The sequence below is a fragment of the Haliotis cracherodii genome, unplaced genomic scaffold (genome assembly GCF_022045235.1).
Source record: "Haliotis cracherodii isolate W230 unplaced genomic scaffold, xgHalCrac1.p SCAF_11, whole genome shotgun sequence".
In the NCBI taxonomy this organism is placed as follows: domain Eukaryota; kingdom Metazoa; phylum Mollusca; class Gastropoda; order Lepetellida; family Haliotidae; genus Haliotis; species Haliotis cracherodii.
In genome coordinates, this window is record NW_027266266.1 from 42,199,178 (window position 1) to 42,221,108 (window position 21,931).

General features: G+C 39.9%; 1 protein-coding gene across 4 annotated transcripts in view; it reads left to right on the forward strand.

Moving 5' to 3' along the window:
- The window catches only part of LOC139456520 (septin-2-like), a 129,278-nt gene that overhangs the window by 8,860 nt on the left and 98,487 nt on the right, over positions 1–21,931 (forward strand). Inside the window, exon 1 of one of the 4 annotated variants that reach the window (XM_071238280.1) lies at positions 9,722–10,634. The exons of the other annotated variants lie outside the window; for them this stretch is intronic. Within the exon in view, the coding sequence (XP_071094381.1) occupies positions 10,554–10,634 (81 nt within the window). The 5' untranslated portion in view covers positions 9,722–10,553. Of the gene's footprint in view, positions 1–9,721; positions 10,635–21,931 lie in introns of those variants that run through there. 4 annotated transcript variants of the gene reach the window in all.

A 21,931-nucleotide genomic window follows, 5' to 3' on the forward strand; every position in this document is an offset into this window, starting at 1 on the left:
TGACACATAACACATTGAGCAACAACAATTACCCAAAGATAATCAAGTTTTATTTTAACCATATTTTTGTGTGTGTCATGGTGCATGTTAGAGGGGTTAGGGTAGGGGCGTAAAAGTCACATAAAGTGCGCAATGGTGCATATTTGGCTAGGGGTGTAAGGTGTTGCAATTCACTTTGCAGAGTTGCATCCCTTAGTGCTCCCAGGATCATGGTTTCTAATGTAAGAATGCCTTGGTTATGATAGCACTACCCTTTTCATCAAAGTGGGTTTTCCTCCCATATCAAGTTGACACACCTTGATAACAGTTGGTTGTTTAATGCCACAATCAGCAATATTCCAGCTTTATAAAGGAGGCTTTTAAGTAATTGAGTCTGGACCAGATTATCCTGTGATTGATATCGTTAGCTTGCGAGACACCATCCACCAAGCCACTGATCCTGAGCGCCAGAACCATCAGAGTGGTGTCTAAGCCAGCTCACTCTCCTCAAAATACAAAGGTTGAGAGAAATGTGAAGTAGTACAGTGTACAACTCAAGTAGCATCCGTGTGATCAACACAGCATCATGTCACACATGATTTGACATCTGCCTCTTCTAGATACAGAACACTCATGGGGACATGATTTATGTTAAGGAAATACTTCAGTAAAGTAGCACTTAAATGTGATGAGGACTGTACAGTGAAGTAGCACTTAAATGCGATGAGGACTGTACAGTGAAGCAGCACTTAAATGTGATGACTGTACAGTGAAGCAGCACTTAAATGTGATGAGGACTGTACAGTGAAGCAGCACTTAAATGTGATGAGGACTGTACAGTGAAGCAGCACTTAAATGTGATGAGGACTGTACAGGGAAGCAGCACTTAAATGTGATGAGGACTGTACAGTGAAGCAGCACTTATCTATAATGAGGACTGTACAGTGAATTAGCACTTAAATGTGATGAGGACTGTACAGTGAAGCAGCACTTATCTATAATGGGGACTGTACAGTGAAGCAGCACTTAAATGTGATGAGGACTGTACAGTGAAGCAGCACTTATCTATGAGGACTCTACAGTGAAGCAGCACTTAAATGTGATGAGGACTGTACAGTGAAGCAGCACTTAAATGTGATGAGGACTGTACAGTGATGCAGCACTTATATATGATGAAGACTGTACAGTGAAGCAGCACTTAAATGTGATGAGGACTGTACAGTGAGGCAGCTCTTAAATGTGATGACTGTACAGTGAAGTAGCACTTAAATGTGATTAGGTCTGTACAGTGAAGCAGCACTTAAATGTGATGAGGACTGTAACAGTAAAGTAGCACTTAAATGTGATTAGGACTGTACAGTGGAGCAGCACTTAAATGTGATTAGGACTGCACCAGTAGCATTATTATGAAACCTGCTGGCAAAAGAAAGTATACACCATGTTTGATGGTGGCTGATAATAAAACAAACAAGAAATGGTTATTCAATGGTGAAGTATTTGATACAGGTATCATAGCACTGACTGCTCTTTGCTGCATCAAAATCACTGTCACACACTCCATCTGATCACGTGATGTGCAGGATTTATTAAGGAATTTAAACTAATTTCTACTGGCAGGCAATTTGGAAAAAATTGTTTTGTTAGAAATTGAAATTTTGTAAGATCTTATTTTGTATAATTCAGTGGAAGGCCTATCTTTACTTCTTTCTTTTTTTGAAATTGTATTCAGTGAAATAATATATCATCGCTTCCTATTTATTCATCCTATTATCAGTGAAATCCAGGTTATCTTGACTTAGCCATGAAATTATCGATTAGTTTTAACATAAATTGAGAAACTTTTAATTCCATTTTGGGAATTTGTAATGTCATTTTCTGCAGATTTGGGGCCGAATATCGGCCTCTGAGCAGGTGTAGATAAATCCCTGGTGTGATAACAAATACCTACATATGAATAGCATTCATTCCCTCATCAGAACCTTTATCTGTCACACAAAGGGATTCCAGTCTTAATCTTGTGAAAATATCTTAATCCTTCTGTCACTTAGGACATGACCTTCCAAGGAACTGGACATGATGGGGTGCGTGACATGGGCCCCGAATCACTGAAAGTGTACAAACAAATTGCAGGCTAATCTAACAAGGGCAGTATGGCTTAACATTTCCATTAAGGTAGGGGTCCTATAGGTTAATATGCTGGTCGTATATCATGGCAGGAATATGGTTGGGGGTGTGGCCTGGAAGGGCTTGGCACAATCAGTGCCTGTTGATGGTGACATGTGACCTTTGCTGTAGGAGATAATTGTCTTGTTATAAACAGATACCTTGATGTAGGAGTCCCTGTTGGATTTGTGATGATGTTTTAACAACTGAGGGCGTTGAAGATTCATGAAAGGTCTTGAAAAGAATTTTAATATAATAATTTTATAGGGATCATGAATATTTTTGGTCATATTTCTTTATAGTTAGGACTTAACACCCAATTTCATAAGAAAAAAGATATTCACGATCCCTAACTTGTTTTGTTTAGTATATATTCCCTTTTGTCATAATAGCCCTCAAAATATGTAAAACAAAAATTGAGCTGATCTAGGTGAGCAAACGCATGTCCTCTGTGCATACTTTCACTGTGTGTATCCTGTTTACCTGTGTTGCTGGCTAAAAAAAAAATATTTCATACCCAAAACATTTTTATTCAGAAATAATATTTCTGTGTCCTTCAGACACCAGGAACTTACATCATGCTATGTGTTGGTTGTTTTTTGTTAAATCATAATTTTATCATTTGATCTTTCCAATCTATCGATCATCGAAAGTAATTGGTTTGTCATTTTGCTGTTTTTCAAGATTAAGTTCAGCAACATTAGATCACACCCACTAAAACAGACAAAAAAGTCATCATTTTGATTTTCCAAAGTTGCAAGTTGTGAACAGACCTTAATAAAATATCACCTGAGAACTTGAGAGGAGACAAAATCGTTTGTGTTCGATTATTGACAATTGCGTTAGATTGCTTGGTAGTTTGGACCTTCCGGTCAATCGTTGATTATTACAGCCAATAGCAGGGTTTTACGTGATGCAGAAATATGTGTCTAGTATGCACAAATGTGAAGAATGGACACAGAAAACAACATATATTGCGTCCTGAGGGACTCAAAATAATATACATTGCACCAAATGTTTTACAAGAAATATGAAAGAGAAATAAAAATAGAAATAAAAGAAATATGCTCTTGTTGTTCTTACAAGTACCTGTACATATATATGCTCTCTGCCTCATAGCATTTATTCACTGGATACAGGAGTAAGCATATACTCCGAAACGTTGTGTTCCTGATAATAAAGAAGTTGACAATTCATAAATTCTCTTCCTTATGTGTATCACTTCTAAATGCTTTTGAACAACAATAAATATGAAGTTCCTGTAATCAAATAATTATTTAATCTTAAAGTACACTACACACATGATTTCATTACTTTACAGGACACTCATATTTCCCGTAAGGACCCTTGAAATTACTAGTTAGGGGTCCACTGGACCCCTCGTTTGGTAGGTCAAGTCAAACCCTACAATTGGAATCCCATAATTATCTCCATAATCCCAGTTGGACTAGCCATTTTGATTCTCACCATATCAATGGCATCCTGATTCAAGGAATTTTAAACCCTGCATACCTGGCTTTGTGTCTGGCTGTATTGGTGTGTCATTTCACTCCCTTGGTTGGGATGGTAACGACTAGTTATTAGAGGTTGTAGTTCTGTGGCAGTCACGTGTCCTGTTCCACAGAATATGGACCCGCGAAGATCCGGGTTAGAAAAGGTCTTCAGCAACCCAAGCTTGTGCTAAAAGGCGACTATGCTTGTCATTAGAGGTGACTAACAGGATTGGATGGTCAGACTCGCTGACTAGATTGATGCATGTCATTGTATCCCAATTGTGTGATTGATGCTCATGATGTCAATCACTGGATTGTCTGGTCCAGACTTGATTATTTACAGATTGCCTTCATATAGCTGGAATATTGCTGAGTGTGGGGTTAAACAACAAACAAAACATCCACAAAATATGACCCTGTTGGGATTCCATGCTAAAATTTGGGATCACAAGTAACATGCTAGTTGTAGGCAGAGACTTAATAGGGTGGTCACACCCGTAACTTGGTTGATCTTGCTGGAATATTGCGATCTGAAACGTCAAACATTATACACACAGCTAAACATGAGAGATGAGTCTCAGCACTCTGTAATTCATTCTCCAGGTCACCTTTGTAGGAATTAAAATGTCTCGGTTTGTTTATTTTGAGAACTAGTTTTGTAGACATCATCTTCCTTTGTATGGAGGCACTGTCGTCGTTTTCGTCTCCAGACGTTCCGATTCTCGTACATAAAAGCTGACTCTGCTGAAAAAGCACAGCCTTGAGGGCTCTATATTCACCCTTGTGCCGCCAACTTTAGCCTGAATAAGCCGAGGTGATCAGAGATAATCTTACGTCCCGACTGCCAGTTTGAGGTGATCAAATATTTGTTATGGGTGCGAGGGGGACCCCATCAGGACAGATACCTGTAGGTACGAGGTAGGAATTGGGAAGAATTTGAGAAGATTGACGTGTGAGTCAATATTTCTGTAGAAACCCTACAAGTGTGTTTCCGTTTGATGAATATTCAAATGGCAGCTGTGTTGTCCTGTGAATAAATAAATCTCTCACCAGCAGGATGAGGGTTTGCAGTTGTGATAGAGGTGTTTGATGGGCGATTAACAAGTCTAAACATTTCTGGAGGAGTTTGTGACTTTTTTTTGTGTTGAAAATCAACTTAGTAGCAAATATATGTTTTTAGCAGTCTGGTACTTTAGCCACTTGTCAAAAACTGTGTCTTCAGGTTAGTAATCTCGGCTATCAATAGTCTGTAGAAAACACATAATTTGAAAATGATGCCAAGAGACCAGGTTAATATGGACTCAAAACATTTCATATCAGGCTGTCAGGATTAACCACGAAATTTACGATCTTTCACCAAAATCATATTCTAATAAGAGGTGCTATTTCTAATTTTGAAAGCGCCCTGGGTTCTTATTATGTCGAATACGGTATTCAATGGACATGATCGATCTGTAGGATGCATGACTACTGATCCCAGTCAGCAGCTTGGGTTGTATATCCCCCAGGGAGCAGAGAAGGAAAAATAGTTGGGTAAGGTGTGGTGAAATGGGGTTTATCGTCGCATTCGTGATTATTGCACATATCGACGTGCATTTTTTGTTTGTTTGTTTGTTTGTTGATAAACGCCACACTCAGCAATATTTAAGCTATATGACGGTGGTCTGTAAATAATCGAGTCTGGACCAAATCAAGTGATTGACATCATGAGCATTGATCCACATAATTGGGATTGATGACATGGCGACGTGCATGTGTATGTACTTGTTGTTACCCTGCCTGGCACTCGGCATTAAGGGGCTAAAACAAGAACTGGTCGGCTCAGAGTCAGTATACTGTGTCTGAGTAGGGTATTCATGTTAAACTTAGGCATGGTATCTCAGTGGGCAAGCTCTATAAAATCAGCATTAGTCCTGACTAGTACAAGCAACCACACTCACACAAAAAAATCTTTTTGTATGACGCGGCTACTGATCGAACCTCTGGGGGTCTACCACTGGTCCACGGAAGGGGTCAGAAGGAAAAATAGATCCCTTGGCCGGGATGATGATAATACAGCATACATTTTAGCATACATTGCAAATCTGCAATTTATACATAAAGGAAACTTCAGATCCTGACATGGATTAGAAACTCATGTTTTTCCCTGGAAAGCTCTCATGCCTAAATGTTATTGGTTTTTATCGGTGTAATGTAAAATCCAGAACAAGACGAAGCAAACTTCTCCTGTTACATATTTCTATGTTGACTATAGATTTTCATTCATAAATCACTTGAAAGAGCTGTTTATTTACCAGCGTCTGGCTTGATTTGATTAGAGACATGCTTGCGATGTGGCCTGTATTTCAGATATGCCAAATCCCTGAAGTGTGCTTACCATAGTTCATGTATTAAAGTTGGTTTGTTGTTTAACGCCGCACTCAGCAATATTCCAGCTATATGACGGGGGTCTGTAAATAATCGAGTCTGGACCAGACAATCCAGTGATTAATGTCATGAAATTGGGATCGATAATATGCATCAACCAAGTCAGCGAGCCAGACCATAAGATCCCGTTAGTCGCCTTTTGCGACAAGCATAGTCACCTTTTACGGCAAGCATAGGTTGCTTAACACCTATTCTACCCCAGAATCTCATGTATTAAAGGGCTTTTGTGAACTTTCTTATTGGACCGTGTGTGGACCTGGTAGAAGGTCCGCAGTAAAGAATACTTGTAGTCATAGGCGACCGTATGGATTGGGTGGTCGTATGGACAGGTCAATTACTTGATGGTGTGGGTGATTATGATATCAGTCACTGGATTGTTTGGTCCAAGCTTGATTATTTACAGGCCATCGTTACATAGCTGAATATTATTGAATGTGGTGTTAAAGAACAAATAAACATACTGACAAATGTATACTGTATTAATTCATAATATAATAATATAAAATTAATCATACTCAACACAATAACTTTGTTGTCAGGGATCAGGTGGTAGACTAAACTCAATTGTTTATGGACTATAACATGTATAACATTGGGATAGTTTCAAGGCAAGTTTATGCCCCTTCTTCATTGCTGTTTTTTTTTTTTTTTAAAATAATCTATAAAATACCCAAGAAAATATGGAATGTCGTGTAAATGTTTTAGCTTTGTATGGGGGCGCCTATAAACATTACTTACAGATTGGACTGGGGCAGTCGGGTAGCCTAGTGGTTAAAGAGTTCGCTTGTCATGTCGAAGACCAGGGTTCGATGGGTACCTGGTGTCCCCCAATGTGATATTGCTGGAATATTGCTAAAAGGGGCGTAAAACCATAATCACTGACACTACAGATTGGTCTAGTTGTTGTCACTTATTGAAGCAGGGCACTTAATACGGTGAATACAGTACGGCTGTTCCCCTGTTTACTTTGTCTCAGATTAAGGTAGTTGTTGACATAGCTGGCAAACTAGGCATGTCTTGTAACGACTCAAGGACGTAAATTGCCACCTCTGGGTGAGAGATTATTGCATCAACTACGGTAGTGTGTTCTCGGCAGAGAAAGTCTGCAGGTAGATCAACATGGAACTGTTTTTTCTGGGCAGTCTTGTAATCCACCTAGGTGATGTAGTGCTGCTTGTTGCCTCCGTATCAATAAATCTGTGTGGAGATACGTGTCTGTGACGTACACACGCTGCTTTGCAACCAGATAAAATTGTTAGCTGAATTTGAAAACAAGTTTCATTCACCTTTCAGAAGGAGGTGTCTATGATTTTGACATTCAGAGCATCTGTGAAACTTTGTGATTTTTGTAGTCAGATTGTAGGATGCACCTTGGCAGTGTTAAGGTTGCAGTAAGTTATCCCTGGCAGATCAAGTAGGGGTGGGGATTTGTGCAGGGGTGCAAACACCCTCTTCTAAGACACCAAGCATGCCAACCTCCCCTGTGATAGGTTCACTCCACCTGTGAAGATCTGGGTTAGAATAAGTCCTCCGTCAGACTTTACTTTTTGTAACAGGATCAGGTGGTCAGACTGTCTGACTTGGTTGATGCATGTCATCGTATCCCAATTGCTGTTTCGATGCTCTTGATGTCAATCACTTGATTGTCTGGTCCAGACTCGATACATTAACCTCAAATGAGGATTCGGTGATGATTTGTTTCAATTTTCAAATTATCACTTTCATCTTATGGGATGCAAATTTATCACAAATGTTAGGATTTGTGGTATTTTAAAGTTTAGTTGTTAGATGTCTTTTGTTTGTGAGTTTGACAGAAATGTCTGAAGATAAGAAATCTTTCTTACTTTATAGATATATGGGAAACTTACATTGCACCATATGTAGCAACACATGTTTGCCGAAAAAGGCGACTATGCTTGTCGTAAGAGGCGACTAACGGGATCAGGTGGTCAGGCTCGCTGACTTGCTTGATGCATGTCATCGATCCCGATCGATGCTCATGATATTAATCACTGGATTGCCTGGTCCAGACTCGATTGTTTACAGACCGCCGTCATAGAGCTGGAATATTGCTGAGTGCGGCATTAAACAACAAACAAACCAACTATATGTAGCTGAGAAAACAGTCCGGTAGATACCATAAAACTAATTAGTTATGTAACTTAACTAGATTTGGGTGGACACCATTTATTCCTTGCAGATTTTCACTGGTATTGACTCGCAGACTTGTAGCTCTGTCTAACCCTAAGAATGTTACACTGAATAGAGGCTAAACATTTGGGAAGCAGGTGAGAGTTCAGAAAAACATGTCGTTTGGGATGAAGAGGCAGAATCTATATTGGAGAAAAAAAGCATGTTTAAACTTGACTGTATCTGAAGCCAGGTGATGTGTGAAAAGATTTGGTGGTGCTGTCTTGTGGGACAAATTTGGCCACTAGACCCTCGCACTGAGTACAACAACAGATAGCTGAGCAAACGTTGAAACAGACAGATGTAGATCCACGTCCTATGTTCTGCAACAAAACTTGGAGTGTGTGGAAAGCTGTGTATGAAGTGCATGGTTCAATGTATACAACGCCATCTGTGAAGGAAGGGAAACACAGGAAACTCGCTACTTGAAACTCGCTGGGCCACAGTCAAGGAAAGGAAACTTTCACGTCTGCTAGCAGGGAAAATAGTTTATTGTGGATCAAGTGAAAGATACCTACGTATGTTTTCACTGAACAAGTCGGGTTTTGTAGCGACTTATGTAGGGGTATTTTTGCTTTGATGTTTTAATATGGATTTTTGGAGTTATTGGAATATTTCCCTGCATTGGAATGATGTTATTGAAATTAAACATTTTCCTTTTATATTCTTTTTTTAATGAAACTGTTTGAAGATTTTTGTCCACAGGCAATGAAATTCTTTTCTATTTATCTTTTGTTAGCTGTTATCAACAAATTGTCAAATTTTCTTTAAAAATAAAGTTGGATATAATCGAATTTAAAAAAATATTTTATATGAACATGATGAAAAAGATCTCGTCTTTATTTTAAAATTAGGGAGAAAACATGTGAAATGTTATTTTTACATCAAAACTGATTTCGCTTCTGTCAACATGACCTTCAAATTGCTATGGTTACTGATTTTTTTCCCTTCCAATTTCGAAGATGAATTTGTGAAGTTTGTGCAGTGAGTGATGAACTGGAGACTGATTTTGTCATCAGGCTTGTGTCATTGTGGTCCTTCTTTGTGTGCATCTCTGCTATTGTCTTTGTTCATGCAATGAAAGTCTCAGTGCTTCTAATAAAAAAGAAACAAGATTATCCCAATGGATTAGTGTCCACATTTCACACATACCATAAATTGCAGCTTTGTGTGCTTGAATTTGGCATCGAAAAAATATATTTGATCTCTTCGGAGTATTTGTTTAACAGCTTTACCTCCAGTAGTAAAACTCACTGATCGATTATTGTTATTTCAAGAAGCAAATTATGATCAATTAGTGTTTTTACGACCTTGACAATTTTGTGTCCGGGTAATAGTTTTCTTTTTGAAAAAAACCCACGCTTGACAGACATCCTAAAAGATGCTTCTTCTTGCCCTAATCCCGTCATGCATGAGTGATGAATTGTGTTGACTGAAGTCAAGCTTTCGTGATGAGTGAAGTGTCAGTGTGTCAGCCCATATTGTGAATGAAGACAGCGTAAGATTTACATACAAAGAGACAACTGCCCGCTCGACCAGTAACCAGTATATACACACTAGGTGACGAGACACTGCTTCACTTTTGTCTCTAGCACGCGCCCCTCCAACCACCGGCTAGTCAATAAGACAGCCCAGCCTCACACGGGTAACCGAGCAGAATTGACGAGTCTTCCATTACCCAATCTGATGTATGATCATTCTCATCTTGGCTCTATTGTGTACATCCGCGATCGCACTCAGCTCAGGAAAGGAATCTGAATTTTAATTTGAAATTCAACGGATGGGGAAATTTGGATGTTAATACATGGCAGCTGCTTGTTCTAAGATGAGGCTGTGACAGAGACAAATTATTCCAGCTCGGGTGAACAGACCTGGAATTGCCTTTCTGTGTTTTCACCTAGCTCCTTATCAAGGAAAACAGGACTGAGGCTTCATTAAATGCATGAACGGATGGGCTTTGGGAAGCGAGGTAGTCTTGACCCGGTTGAAGTAGAGAGTGCACATCTTAGCCTAGCCTATCTGCAGTAACATTGCCGTCTGCTTCCTTCCGTCTGCTAGTCCTGCTATCAAGCGGCTAGCTGCTACAGCATACTCACCTCTGTCCTGTGGCCGGCAGAGTTCAGACTGTGACATCATTGCTCAGTGACAGAATATCATATCTATCGATGGTGCCGTGTCTTTGTTGCGTGGATTAACAGCATGGCCTGGTCGTAAAAACAAGGGCGGTGTTTGTCATTTTGACATGTTCTAGCTGAGGTACATGAAAGAGTATTCAGTGTGTGTCGTCTGCACGGAATCAGTATGGAGAATTCTAAGAGGATACGTAAACTCCAAGCTCAACCTGGAGAAATGACGTTTGGGAAATTGATGACAAGCCCAATTGTAAGTCTGATGCTTTTTCAATGTGTTCTTTTATCTATCTTTTTCAGTTTCATTCATTGATGCTGTCTTGTACCTTCCTTCTTAATCACTGCCATGAGTCATTGTCGACAAAAAAATCCTATAACCTTTGTATGACATTTTGATTTAGGAAATTGGTTTAATATTTAATGTAGGATTTGAAAGTTTTATTTGTTGTTGTTCTCAGTTGTAGATGTATGAGTCATCATGTTAGCCATTGATGAAAGGGCTGTTTTTCAAGGATTACATGTTATCTCTCAATCTGTTCATCCCCTCTTTTACAAGTCATCCTGAAGGGTCGTAGCCCTGTTCTAAGCTTACTTAAGTCAACAGAGGAGTAGATAAAGTAATATGCCAACACATCTGCCGTACATTTGATCTGGAGAAGGGAAATACATAGTTAGCTGTTTTTGACAAGATAAAGTCAGAATTATAGCATTTTCCTGTTGAATAGATCTTAATTCAATTACGTGTATGGATTCCGTTCAAGACGTGCCAGGTTCTCTGTAAACAGTAGATTCCTTAACCATGTGTTTGCTGTTGTGATTTGGTTATCTGACTCTTAGGCTTGGCTTAGCAGTATATGTGTGTACTGAAGAAGGTTTAAGAACCTTGAGAAACATGCTATTGAAATATGTTTCATCATTGCTTTTGATCCATTTTAAATTCCCCAAAGATTTCACGAAAGATGTAAGATTTATGTACGTAAACATGTGCACTTTGATTATTTTTTTCAATTTGTTTTTGGTTTTTGTGTGTTTTCATTAATAACTTATGGTCAAACAATTTCTGGTTGGAATTTAGTATTTAAGTTTGTAGAAACGATAAAACTCTAGAATAGAATGAAAGTCCTCCATTGAGAGGTTTGTACAGTTGGGTTTGGTCATTTCATTCATGGTGTTCTGTTTGCAAGATGGTCTCTTTAAGAAGTTTGTGTGCAACATGCTGTTATTGCTTTCTCCAGCTGACTGGTTTAAATTAATATGCCCAAACAGTTACAGTAAGTACATGCGGGTTATTTCCATGACAGCCAACAAGCTATTTGCAGATCACTTTGTTCAAGTTTTAGTGTAATGTTTATTTGAAGGATCATGTGACAGTCTTGTTCATTGTAACATTAAGAAAGCTCATTTGGGGCGAGTGAAAAGCAGTGCCTGGCCCCTACCAGTGCTATGTATCTACATCAATTTTCTGTATCTTCAGTATACTTAATAATTCTTATTCAGGGCAGGTGAAGAACAGATCCTGGCCCTGTCTTGAGGTTATGTATGACCACTCTAGTTATATCCTAACATGAAATCATGGAGTCTAATTATTTTAATGTTTACATTGTATTCATATGATGTGTTTGGGTAATCTTTGAATATTTCTTGTCTGAGAGGTAGAATTTATTAGAATTATGGATTTAATATGATACTTGACCTGGTTTACTTACCAGCGGATGTGTAAACTCGAACTTTCAGTTTGTACAATTATTTTGTATTGAGAGAACGTTAACCCTTTCAGTTTTGTATGGGTCACTGGGCAAAGTCATCTAACCTGTTTGATACTGGTGTAGTGGTTATAATATTTACAGGGCATTCAAGCAATGAGTCATTTTAACTGTTTGACATCAGGATGAGTTATTGTATAGGAGAAACAGTGTATGAAATGAAGAGGGTTCCAGTGTCCTTGAGATACTCTATGGTATTTGAATCAAGGGACCCCTAAATCTTTTCCTTTTAACATCAGGATTATGACAAGGATGCTTGATTTCAAACAGGGAGAAAGATTTACTTGTCTTCAGGGTCAGTGTGGTAGCCAAGTGGTTAAAGCGTTCGCTCATCATGCTGAAGACCCGGGTTCGATTCCCATATCGGCACAATGTGTGAAGCTCATTTCTGGTCCGTTGCCGCAATATTGCTGTAATATTTCTAAAAGCGGAGTAAAACCATACTCACTCACTCACTACTTTTTTTTATCCCAAAGAAATAGTTGAATGGTCGTTATCATGCTTAGTGAGTGAGTGAGTTGGGTTTAGTGCCGCTTTTAACAGTATTCCAGTTATATCACGGCGTGTCAGCTTAATGTGGGAGGAAAGCCCAAAGTGATGCAGGTCTCTGACATTAACCACTTCGGTGTAACCCACATAAGCACGGGTATGGTGCTGACAAACCTTTATCATGCTTTGTATATGCTTAAACCTAGGATAGGCAATTTGTGGATGTTTTTAAAGGATCATTTATATAAGTGAAGTAGCTATGCTTGGTCCAGATCTAGACATTGTAATTAGTGGGGTGGGGTGAGATGAGGTGTGATAGGGTTTAACATCGCGTTCAAAGTTATTGCACTTGTACAGTAATGTGTGAGCTCGTCCGGACAAATGGTGGTTTTATGGTACAAGTCCACTGAGTTACAATGCCACAGGTTAACATTCAGGGTGCCCCCCTCCAACACAGCATACTGAAGCCTACTGACCAGTCCTTGTATATCCTTATACCAGAAAGTCAGACAGGTAAACAACAAGTACCATCTTTGGGTCAGATAAAGTGATATCTTCTAGGAGATATCCTACTTTGAAATTGCATCACAATGCTTAGCAGATCATTGTGACATCATCGGTTACTATGACATCACAATGACATCACTTGTCTCTCAACCACCGAAGTTGGTATGATTTTGGATGACAAATTACATGTTTCCCTCATGTCTTTTGATATCAAATAAATCAACTCTCGTTACTGAAAGGTTTAAAATCACCGGAAAGACTTGGCTTTTTGAAGCAGTTCTCATCTTGTGTTGATGTATCTTATATCAACAAGGACGAGGCTAAGTTTCTCTATTTATTCACCCATTCAAATGTTCCATCAATTTACGAGATTCATGTAACCTAATGTAAAGAAATATGGCACATACTGAGTGAGTTTCTGCTTGGAATGCAAAGCTGTCAAAAGGATGTGGTTTGAGACATGTGTGTTTGATTCACATCAATATAATGGAAAGGAGCACTGAGAACAAATGGCTGATAGATGCTAAAGGTCAGAACTGGAAGTATCATTTTCACTTATATCCCAAGAAACAAACGGTTACAAATATCTCATGACAAAGACCCATTATAAATCTGTAAGTAAAACCAGATTTGTAAAAAAAAAAGATTCAGAGTTCCTGCTGTGAAGGTGTGAAGGGCAGGAATGTTATTGGTATGATTTGTTACCGATCTTCAGGCCCCCCATGACAAAGGAACATTGTACATGCCACTTGGAACCACGTGTGGAACAGTTGGTGCTGTGACAATCTTGTGATGGTGCTGGCCCGATTCAGGAGTGGTCATGATGGCCAGATTGTGTTTCCATAGTTCAGACACCGATAGGATGGGCATACACAAAGGCTTGTGTAGTTAACACTATTCAATTCAACAAGCCCTGGCCTGTATCTGGATCAGGCTCTTGCATCTGTCTGTCTCAATCTTGCACTGTTCTTCCTGTCTTGGACCCTGTTCCCATAAAATGATCATAGCGCTCAACTGTCTTAAGTCATAAAGAATGGAAGATACGACAGTCGTAGCACTAGGATCGACAGTCGTAGCACTAGGATCACAGTCGTAGCACTAGGATCGACAGTCGTAGCACTAGGATCACAGTCGTAGCACTAGGATCGACAGTCGTAGCACTAGGATCACAGTCGTAGCACTAGGATCACAGTCGTAGCACTAGGATCACAGTCGTAGCACTAGGATCGACAGTCGTAGCACTAGGATCACAGTCGTAGCACTAGGATCACAGTCGTAGCACTAGGATCACAGTCGTAGCACTAGGATCGACAGTCGTAGCACTAGGATCACAGTCGTAGCACTAGGATCACAGTCGTAGCACTAGGATCGACAGTCGTAGCACTAGGATCACAGTCGTAGCACTAGGATCACAGTCGTAGCACTAGGATCACAGTCGTAGCACTAGGATCGACAGTCGTAGCACTAGGATCACTTGGTGGAATGGACTTTGGTCCCTTTGCGACTCATATTCTCTTCCCAAGTCGCTGGCCACGATCAGAATCTCAGAGATTTTTTTTTTTTAATGACTGACTCAAATCAGAAACTGATCACTAGCCATCAGAATCTTATTTGTTTAACCTATCACTGGCCATCATCTTAATCTTATTCTTTTTACCAATCACTGGCCACAATCTTAATCATATTCTTTTAGCCAATCACTGGCCATTATCTGAATCTTATTCTTTTAACCAATCACTGGCCATGATCTTAATCATATTCTTTTAACCAATCACTGGACATTATCTGAATCTTATTCTTTGAACCAATCACTGGCCATGATCTTAATCATATTCTTTTAACCAGTCACTGGCCATTATCTGAGTCTTATTCTTTTAACCAATGACTAGCCATTATCTGAATCTGAGACACTTCCTCAAGAACTCAACTCCTGATTCCTCTGGGGTGGATAGATCCCAAAGACCCCATGCTGATTAAATAGGCTCAAGCTGTAACTGTGTTTGACCTGTCGGTCATTGTGCCCAGACGATGTGGACTGGTGCTCATGCTGTCAAACACTGGTTTCCCTGGGGCAGACGGACCCTCTACAAGCCGCCTTGCTATGTTTGGACTATTGCTGACCATAACTTAAAACAACATGCATTCACTCGCCATTTCCGACTCCAGTAGGTATGGTACCCCAGACAGGCCAAGCGTTAGCACTGGCCTGATTAATGAGATCAAGGTGACCTTCTTGTTGGTTTATGTGTGCGTTGAAGCCAGTTCATAGGAAGCAGGGCTTGTAAGTACAGACTTTGAGACTTTAACTCATGTATGTTCTTGTTAATGTCATGATCGAGGTCAGATTTATTATGAACTGTATTCTGATAGTGATCACTCCATGAAATGAAAATGTCAAGGGAAAGGAAATCAGATAATCTGATCTTGGGTTTTTCCTTCAGTACATTTCTGCTGGCATTTCCTTGGAGCTATTTTTTAATCATTTTACATAATTCATGTCAACAATATGCAGTTTGAATGCATTTCAGAGGCTGATATGAAATTGTCTGGGGAGAACTTTCCTACAAAAACAAATACCCATTTAATATTTTGCTCTGCATTTGACACAAATAATAACCTGATAACTTGATAATGTGAGGGTAAGAGGCCTTGTCCATTTGGTTTTAACCGTATGTTAAGTATTGAAGTCTTACTTAACTCAAGTAGCATAAAAGACCCCCAGAGATCCCTTATTTTTGAATACTGCTTGATGTGTCAAAGATCCAGGTCTGATTCTCAAAAAGGGGTGCAATGTTCCACTTTCAGCGACTGATGGGATCAGGTGGTCAGGTTCGCTGACTTTGTTGATGGATGTTATCGTATCTCAATTTCGTAGGTCAATGCCCATGATGTAAACCACTGGATTGCCTGGTTCAGACTCAATTTAGTTTCTTCATATAACTGTTTCTATGATATAGCTGTTGGATATAGCTGTGAAGATCACACTGGGGACGATACAGCTGTTGCATCATGCTTTCTGGATATGGCTGTTGGATGATTGGGATGACGCTGTTGGATCATGGTGTGGGGATATGGCTGTTGGATGATTGGGATCACGCTGTGGGGATATGGCTGTTGGATGATTGGGATGACGCTGTTGGATCATGGTGTGGGGATATGGCTGTTGGATGATTGGGATCAGGCTGTTTGATCACGCTGTGGGGATATGGCTGTTGGATGATTGGGATCACGCTGTTGGATCACGCTGTGGGGATATGGCTGTTGGATGATTGGGATGACGCTGTTGGATCATGGTGTGGGGATATGGCTGTTGGATGATTGGGATCACGCTGTGGGGATATGGCTGTTGGATGATTGGGATGACGCTGTTGGATCATGGTGTGGGGATATGGCTGTTGGATGATTGGGATCAGGCTGTTTGATCACGCTGTGGGGATATGGCTGTTGGATGATTGGGATCACGCTGTTGGATCACGCTGTGGGGATATGGCTGTTGGATGATTGGGATGACGCTGTTGGATCATGGTGTGGGGATATGGCTGTTGGATGATTGGGATGACGCTGTTGGATCATGGTGTGGGGATATGGCTGTTGGATGATTGGGATCACGCTGTTTGATCACGCTGTGGGGATATGGCTGTTGGATGATTGGGATGACGCTGTTGGATCATGGTGTGGGGATATGGCTGTTGGATGATTGGGATCACGCTGTGGGGATATGGCTGTTGGATGATTGGGATGACGCTGTTGGATCATGGTGTGGGGATATGGCTGTTGGATGATTGGGATCACGCTGTTTGATCACGCTGTGGGGATATGGCTGTTGGATGATTGGGATCACGCTGTTGGATCACGCTGTGGGGATATGGCTGTTGGATGATTGGGATGACGCTGTTGGATCATGGTGTGGGGATATGGCTGTTGGATGATTGGGATCACGCTGTTGGATCATGGTGTGGGAATATGGCTGTTGGATGATTGGGATCACGCTGTTGGATCATGGTGTGGGGATATAGCTGTTGGAACAAGTTGGGGATCATGCTGCTGGAAGAACAAGAGCAAGTGGCCAAAACATGTGACAGGTTAGTGGGAATGGGGACAAGTCTACTGACATATGCAAATTTATGGAGGGTCATGTTGATAATGGACTGTTACTGTCTGTTATAAATATTCATGATAAAAATATTTTTGGCAAAGTTGTGTCCTTAGAGAGCATGATGGACAACACGGACCTGGATTTGTGATGTGTGAAGGTCACCATGAAGTGGATTTGTGAAGGTCACCACAAAAGGGGATTTGTTGAAGTCTCTATGAAGTGGATTTTGGTAGTTTTACAATTAAAGTAGCCTTGAAAAGATCACCTTGAAAGTGGATTTGTTAAGGTGATTTTTTTTTTGTGTGGGTGTATTCTCGGAGGAAACTTCCCTATCTCAGCTCGTGCATCAGTGTAGCAACATTGTTTAGTCGTGAACTCCATCACTGTGACATAATGAGAGGGTGCCTGCTACCAAATAGGTCTGTGGGATAAGAAGGGTGTTAATTCAGGACTGTAAGTTTGCCCAGGGCTAGTCCTGTCATCAGTGTTTCCACACCACACTGAGATGCTGAGTTGTGTGAGCTGTGTGTGCTGGAGGCAGGTCAGGTTGCCCAGGGGTGGTGGTCCACTAGATCAGTGTTGTCTTTACTAACATAAATATGCTGTTGTGAGGAGATCTGTCTGTGCATCACTGAGTGCTAGCAGGTTGAGGTGGTCTGTTCTTTGGATGAGTATTATGTCTTGTCAGCGGTAGAAACTAACAATTTTAGTACACTAGACCATATCATGATAATGTATAGCAAAAGGCTTAAAAATGGCAAATTTCTACTTGTCCTTATGACTCCTTAACTATTGGGCAGTTTGGCAAGGACTACAGGACGAGTGATAATTTCTAACACTGCTTACTTATGTTTGACAATGAATCTGTTCCCTTGATCTTTTCCCAGTTCTGTTTGATGAGGATTGTGATGATGATTGTGATCTGTGCTCATAAAACGCTCCAGGATTCATAACTAACTGCCCTTGGCAGGAAATTTGGGGAAAAACTGTTTGCTCATATTGGTCAGCGAAATACAAGTCTTGTTATCAGGGGATGATTAACATGATAAATGTGATCCGGGCATATGCAATGTTTCTTATCAAGGGAACCAGCCCCCTTGTGAGAGAGAGCTTAATCGATCAGGTGGTCAGACTTGGTGACATGATCGTTGCTCATAATATCAGTCACTGGATTGCCTGGGCCAGACTTGATTATTTATAGGCCAACTTTATTTAGCTTGAATATTGCTGAGTATGGCATAAAACAACAAAGAACCAAAATATTCCTGGGAATGAGGTAGCTTTGTGGTTAGAGTTACATCATGCAGAGTTTGAATCCCCACTTGGTTTCAATTTGTGCTACTTGTTTAATGTAGGTGAGAGGCGACTAAGGGAATCGGGTGGTCAGGCTCGCTGACTTGGTGGATGCATGTCATTGTATCCCAGTTGCCTAGATCGATGCTCATGATGTCAATCACTGTCTGGTCCAGACTCGATTATTTACGGACTGCCATACAGCTGGAATATTGCTGAGGGCAGCTGAATACCACGAACAGGATGGTATTGATTCATGGTTATTCAAACCATGACAAATACTTAAATTTCCGCCTCAGTTTTGAAAGGACTTTTTAAAATAGGTGCTTAATAACCATTGATTCTCAACAAAGTACAAGAAATATACTTAAATTTGATATATTCAACAACTGCAGACCAACAACAGACTGCATCTCTGATCCTGTATGCATTCACTTTCACACTTAGTTTGGTAAACATCCGACAACATTGGTTTTGTTGGACAGTGTTTATTTCCTCGTGGTACATGTCTGAAATAGTTTAGTTTATATGTCAGATGATTTAATGTATTTCCTCATGTGCTCACCCTGGCTATTTCCTGTGGAAAATATACAAACATATTGTCAACAACCATCTCAATACTTGAAAACTGAATTCAAAACATGAACACATCCTTGAATCTCTTACGTTTCTGTATCAAACTGACCCGTGAAGATCCAGGGTAGAATAGGTCTTCAGCAACCCATGCTTGCTGTAAAAGGCGACTATGCATGTCTGACGGGATCGGGTGGTCAGACTCGCTGACATGGTTGATGCATGTCATCGATCTCAAGTAAGTGGATCGATGCTCATGATATCAATCACTGGTTCGTCTGGTCCAGACTCGATTATTTACAGACCGCCATCATATAGCTGGAATATTACTGAGTGCGGCGTAAAACAACAAACCATCCAACCAACTGTATCAAACTTGTGACTGGAATATGGATGAGTTTTGCTACTTTGTTCCTTCTGATATTTACTAAAGAGGAAGGATGATGCTAATTTATAAAGAAAGTGAAAAAACAGTTCACTTGGGAACTGGAGTCATTTCTCTGGAACAATATAGGACAAGTAGAATTTTAAACTTTTCAGGCTTTGAAATGTTTAGGTTGATTTCTTAGCCTGGTTGATGGCAAAGACTGACTCACATCTGACTGATGGTCATAATTGACTTACCATGGATCATTGCTTGAATCATCCACCACTACGAAAGAAGGATTCGGCACCTTGTTGGTGTGTCATCATTCTCCAACCATGGATCATTGCTCATCATATCGACCATCAGGAAGGAGGGACTTGCACCTTGTGTCATAACCATGGATCCTCCTTCCATGGATCATTGCTTGCACTATTGACCACTTCTTTGTCCTGACTTGCTTGATGACATACAGCAGCGTTAGAAATTGGCACTAGTCATGTAGTCCGTACCAAACTGCCCAATAGTAAAGGTATCCTAAGGACTAGTAGAAATTGGCCCATTTTTAAGGGTTTTGCTATATGTTATCATTATAAGGACCAGTGGACAAAAACTGTTAGTTTCTAACCCTGCATACAGGTCATGTCCTCAGATTTTGTTTTGCAGTTGCAAGAACTAAGATCTTATGGTAATGAGATTAGCATGGATCGTTGCTCATAATATCAATCACAGGATTGTCTAATCCAAACTCAATCATTTACAATATGCAATAATATGGCTGGGATATTCATGAGTGCAACAATAAACAACAAACATGCTCATATATCCACTAATTATACCCCCAACAAAATGTCGGGGGTATATAGTTATACCAAGGTTCCGTCTGTCCGTCCGAAAACATTGTCCGCGCGATTTCTCTTAAACTATTCAGTGGATTCATCTCAAACTTAGTACATATAATCTGTGTCATATGGAGGGGTGCAGTCAAAAGAAAAAAATTGTTTTTATTAATTTTCCATTTTTTATGAATTTTTCATACCCTAACATCCGTCCGAAAACTTTGTCCACGCTATTTCTCTTAAACTATTCAGTGGATTCATCTCAAACTTAGTACATATAATCTGTGTCATATGGAGGGGTGCAGTCCAAAGAAAAAAATTGTTTTTATTAATTTTCCATTTTTTTATGAATTTTTCAAACCCTAACCCTATCCTAGCTATTTAATTTGTAACCACTGACACACTAGGCGGGTCGGGGGTATTAGTGAGCCACGCTCACTTTTGCACTTGTTTTAGTGTGGAGTATGAATTTTGAGATACGTCATAACAGCCTCCTTTGATATTGTTGGTTGCAAACGTGTGCCACATGATCCCATAGGAAATCCATGCTTACACGTGTTGGTGCTATAACTTAATGGCTGCCGGTGTTGTCAGCAAGTCAAGTGTAATGGCGGGGATTGAACCAGCCATACAACAGCCTTTGTGTAGACCACTACACATTACACGACTCTTTGTCAGCCATTCCGTCAACAATAGTAGTTAAATCAATATTGATAGACCTTTGTCAAGATGGCTGTCTTAACATGTGTACATAAATCTATTTATATTGAATCGTTTTGTGCTTTGAATCAATGTTTATTTTATTTCATGAAGTGCTGAAACATATAAAAAAAATTATTTGTGATATTTGCCAATTGCTGAAATTGACATGTTAATATGCCAGTATGTTACAGCATGAGTAAAGGCATCAGGATGAGATGATATAATACATTATTCAACATGCTTTGTCAATTTCAGATTTAATCTTTGTATATACATGGTAGATTTGGCATTAAGACCTTTCGGATCCATTGTCAGTTTTGGATTTATATATTGCATAAGGATTTTTTTTTCAGCATGGATAAGTGTCAGTATGAAGAAAATGATTTGACATATTCAATTTAAGTTTCAGTTATTTTTTTTAATCTTATCGAATTAGATCAGGTAAAAAATCAACTTCTTTGAGAGAATATGTTAATTTGAAATTCTTGTCCCTGCATTCAACATGATTTAAATGTTTTAAAATTTGAAAAAATCAAAAATCAAATAGTTAGACAGATGGTCTTAATTGCTTTACAAGTTTAAAATACCACTACAGGTGTGTATGTTGCTTTATCGTGACCAGAGCAGGTGGTCTGTAAACCTGGCTTAATTACTATCAACAGGCTGAGTGGTGTGGCTCTTCCCCAAATCAGCGTCCCTGTTTACAGTAGTTTGACAATGTGACATCGGGACATCAGGTGGCAGGGCTACATTCAAGGCATTGCATCACCATCTGACATTTATCTTGTCCAATACAAGCATGAAGCTGACAAAAACTGAGCTCGTATGTCATTCCCAGTGATCTACATTATGGAACCACCCTAGTTATTCGGAGAGCAGTAGTGATGCTTGTTGCAAATAAAATGTCCGACTTGTATATTTTGT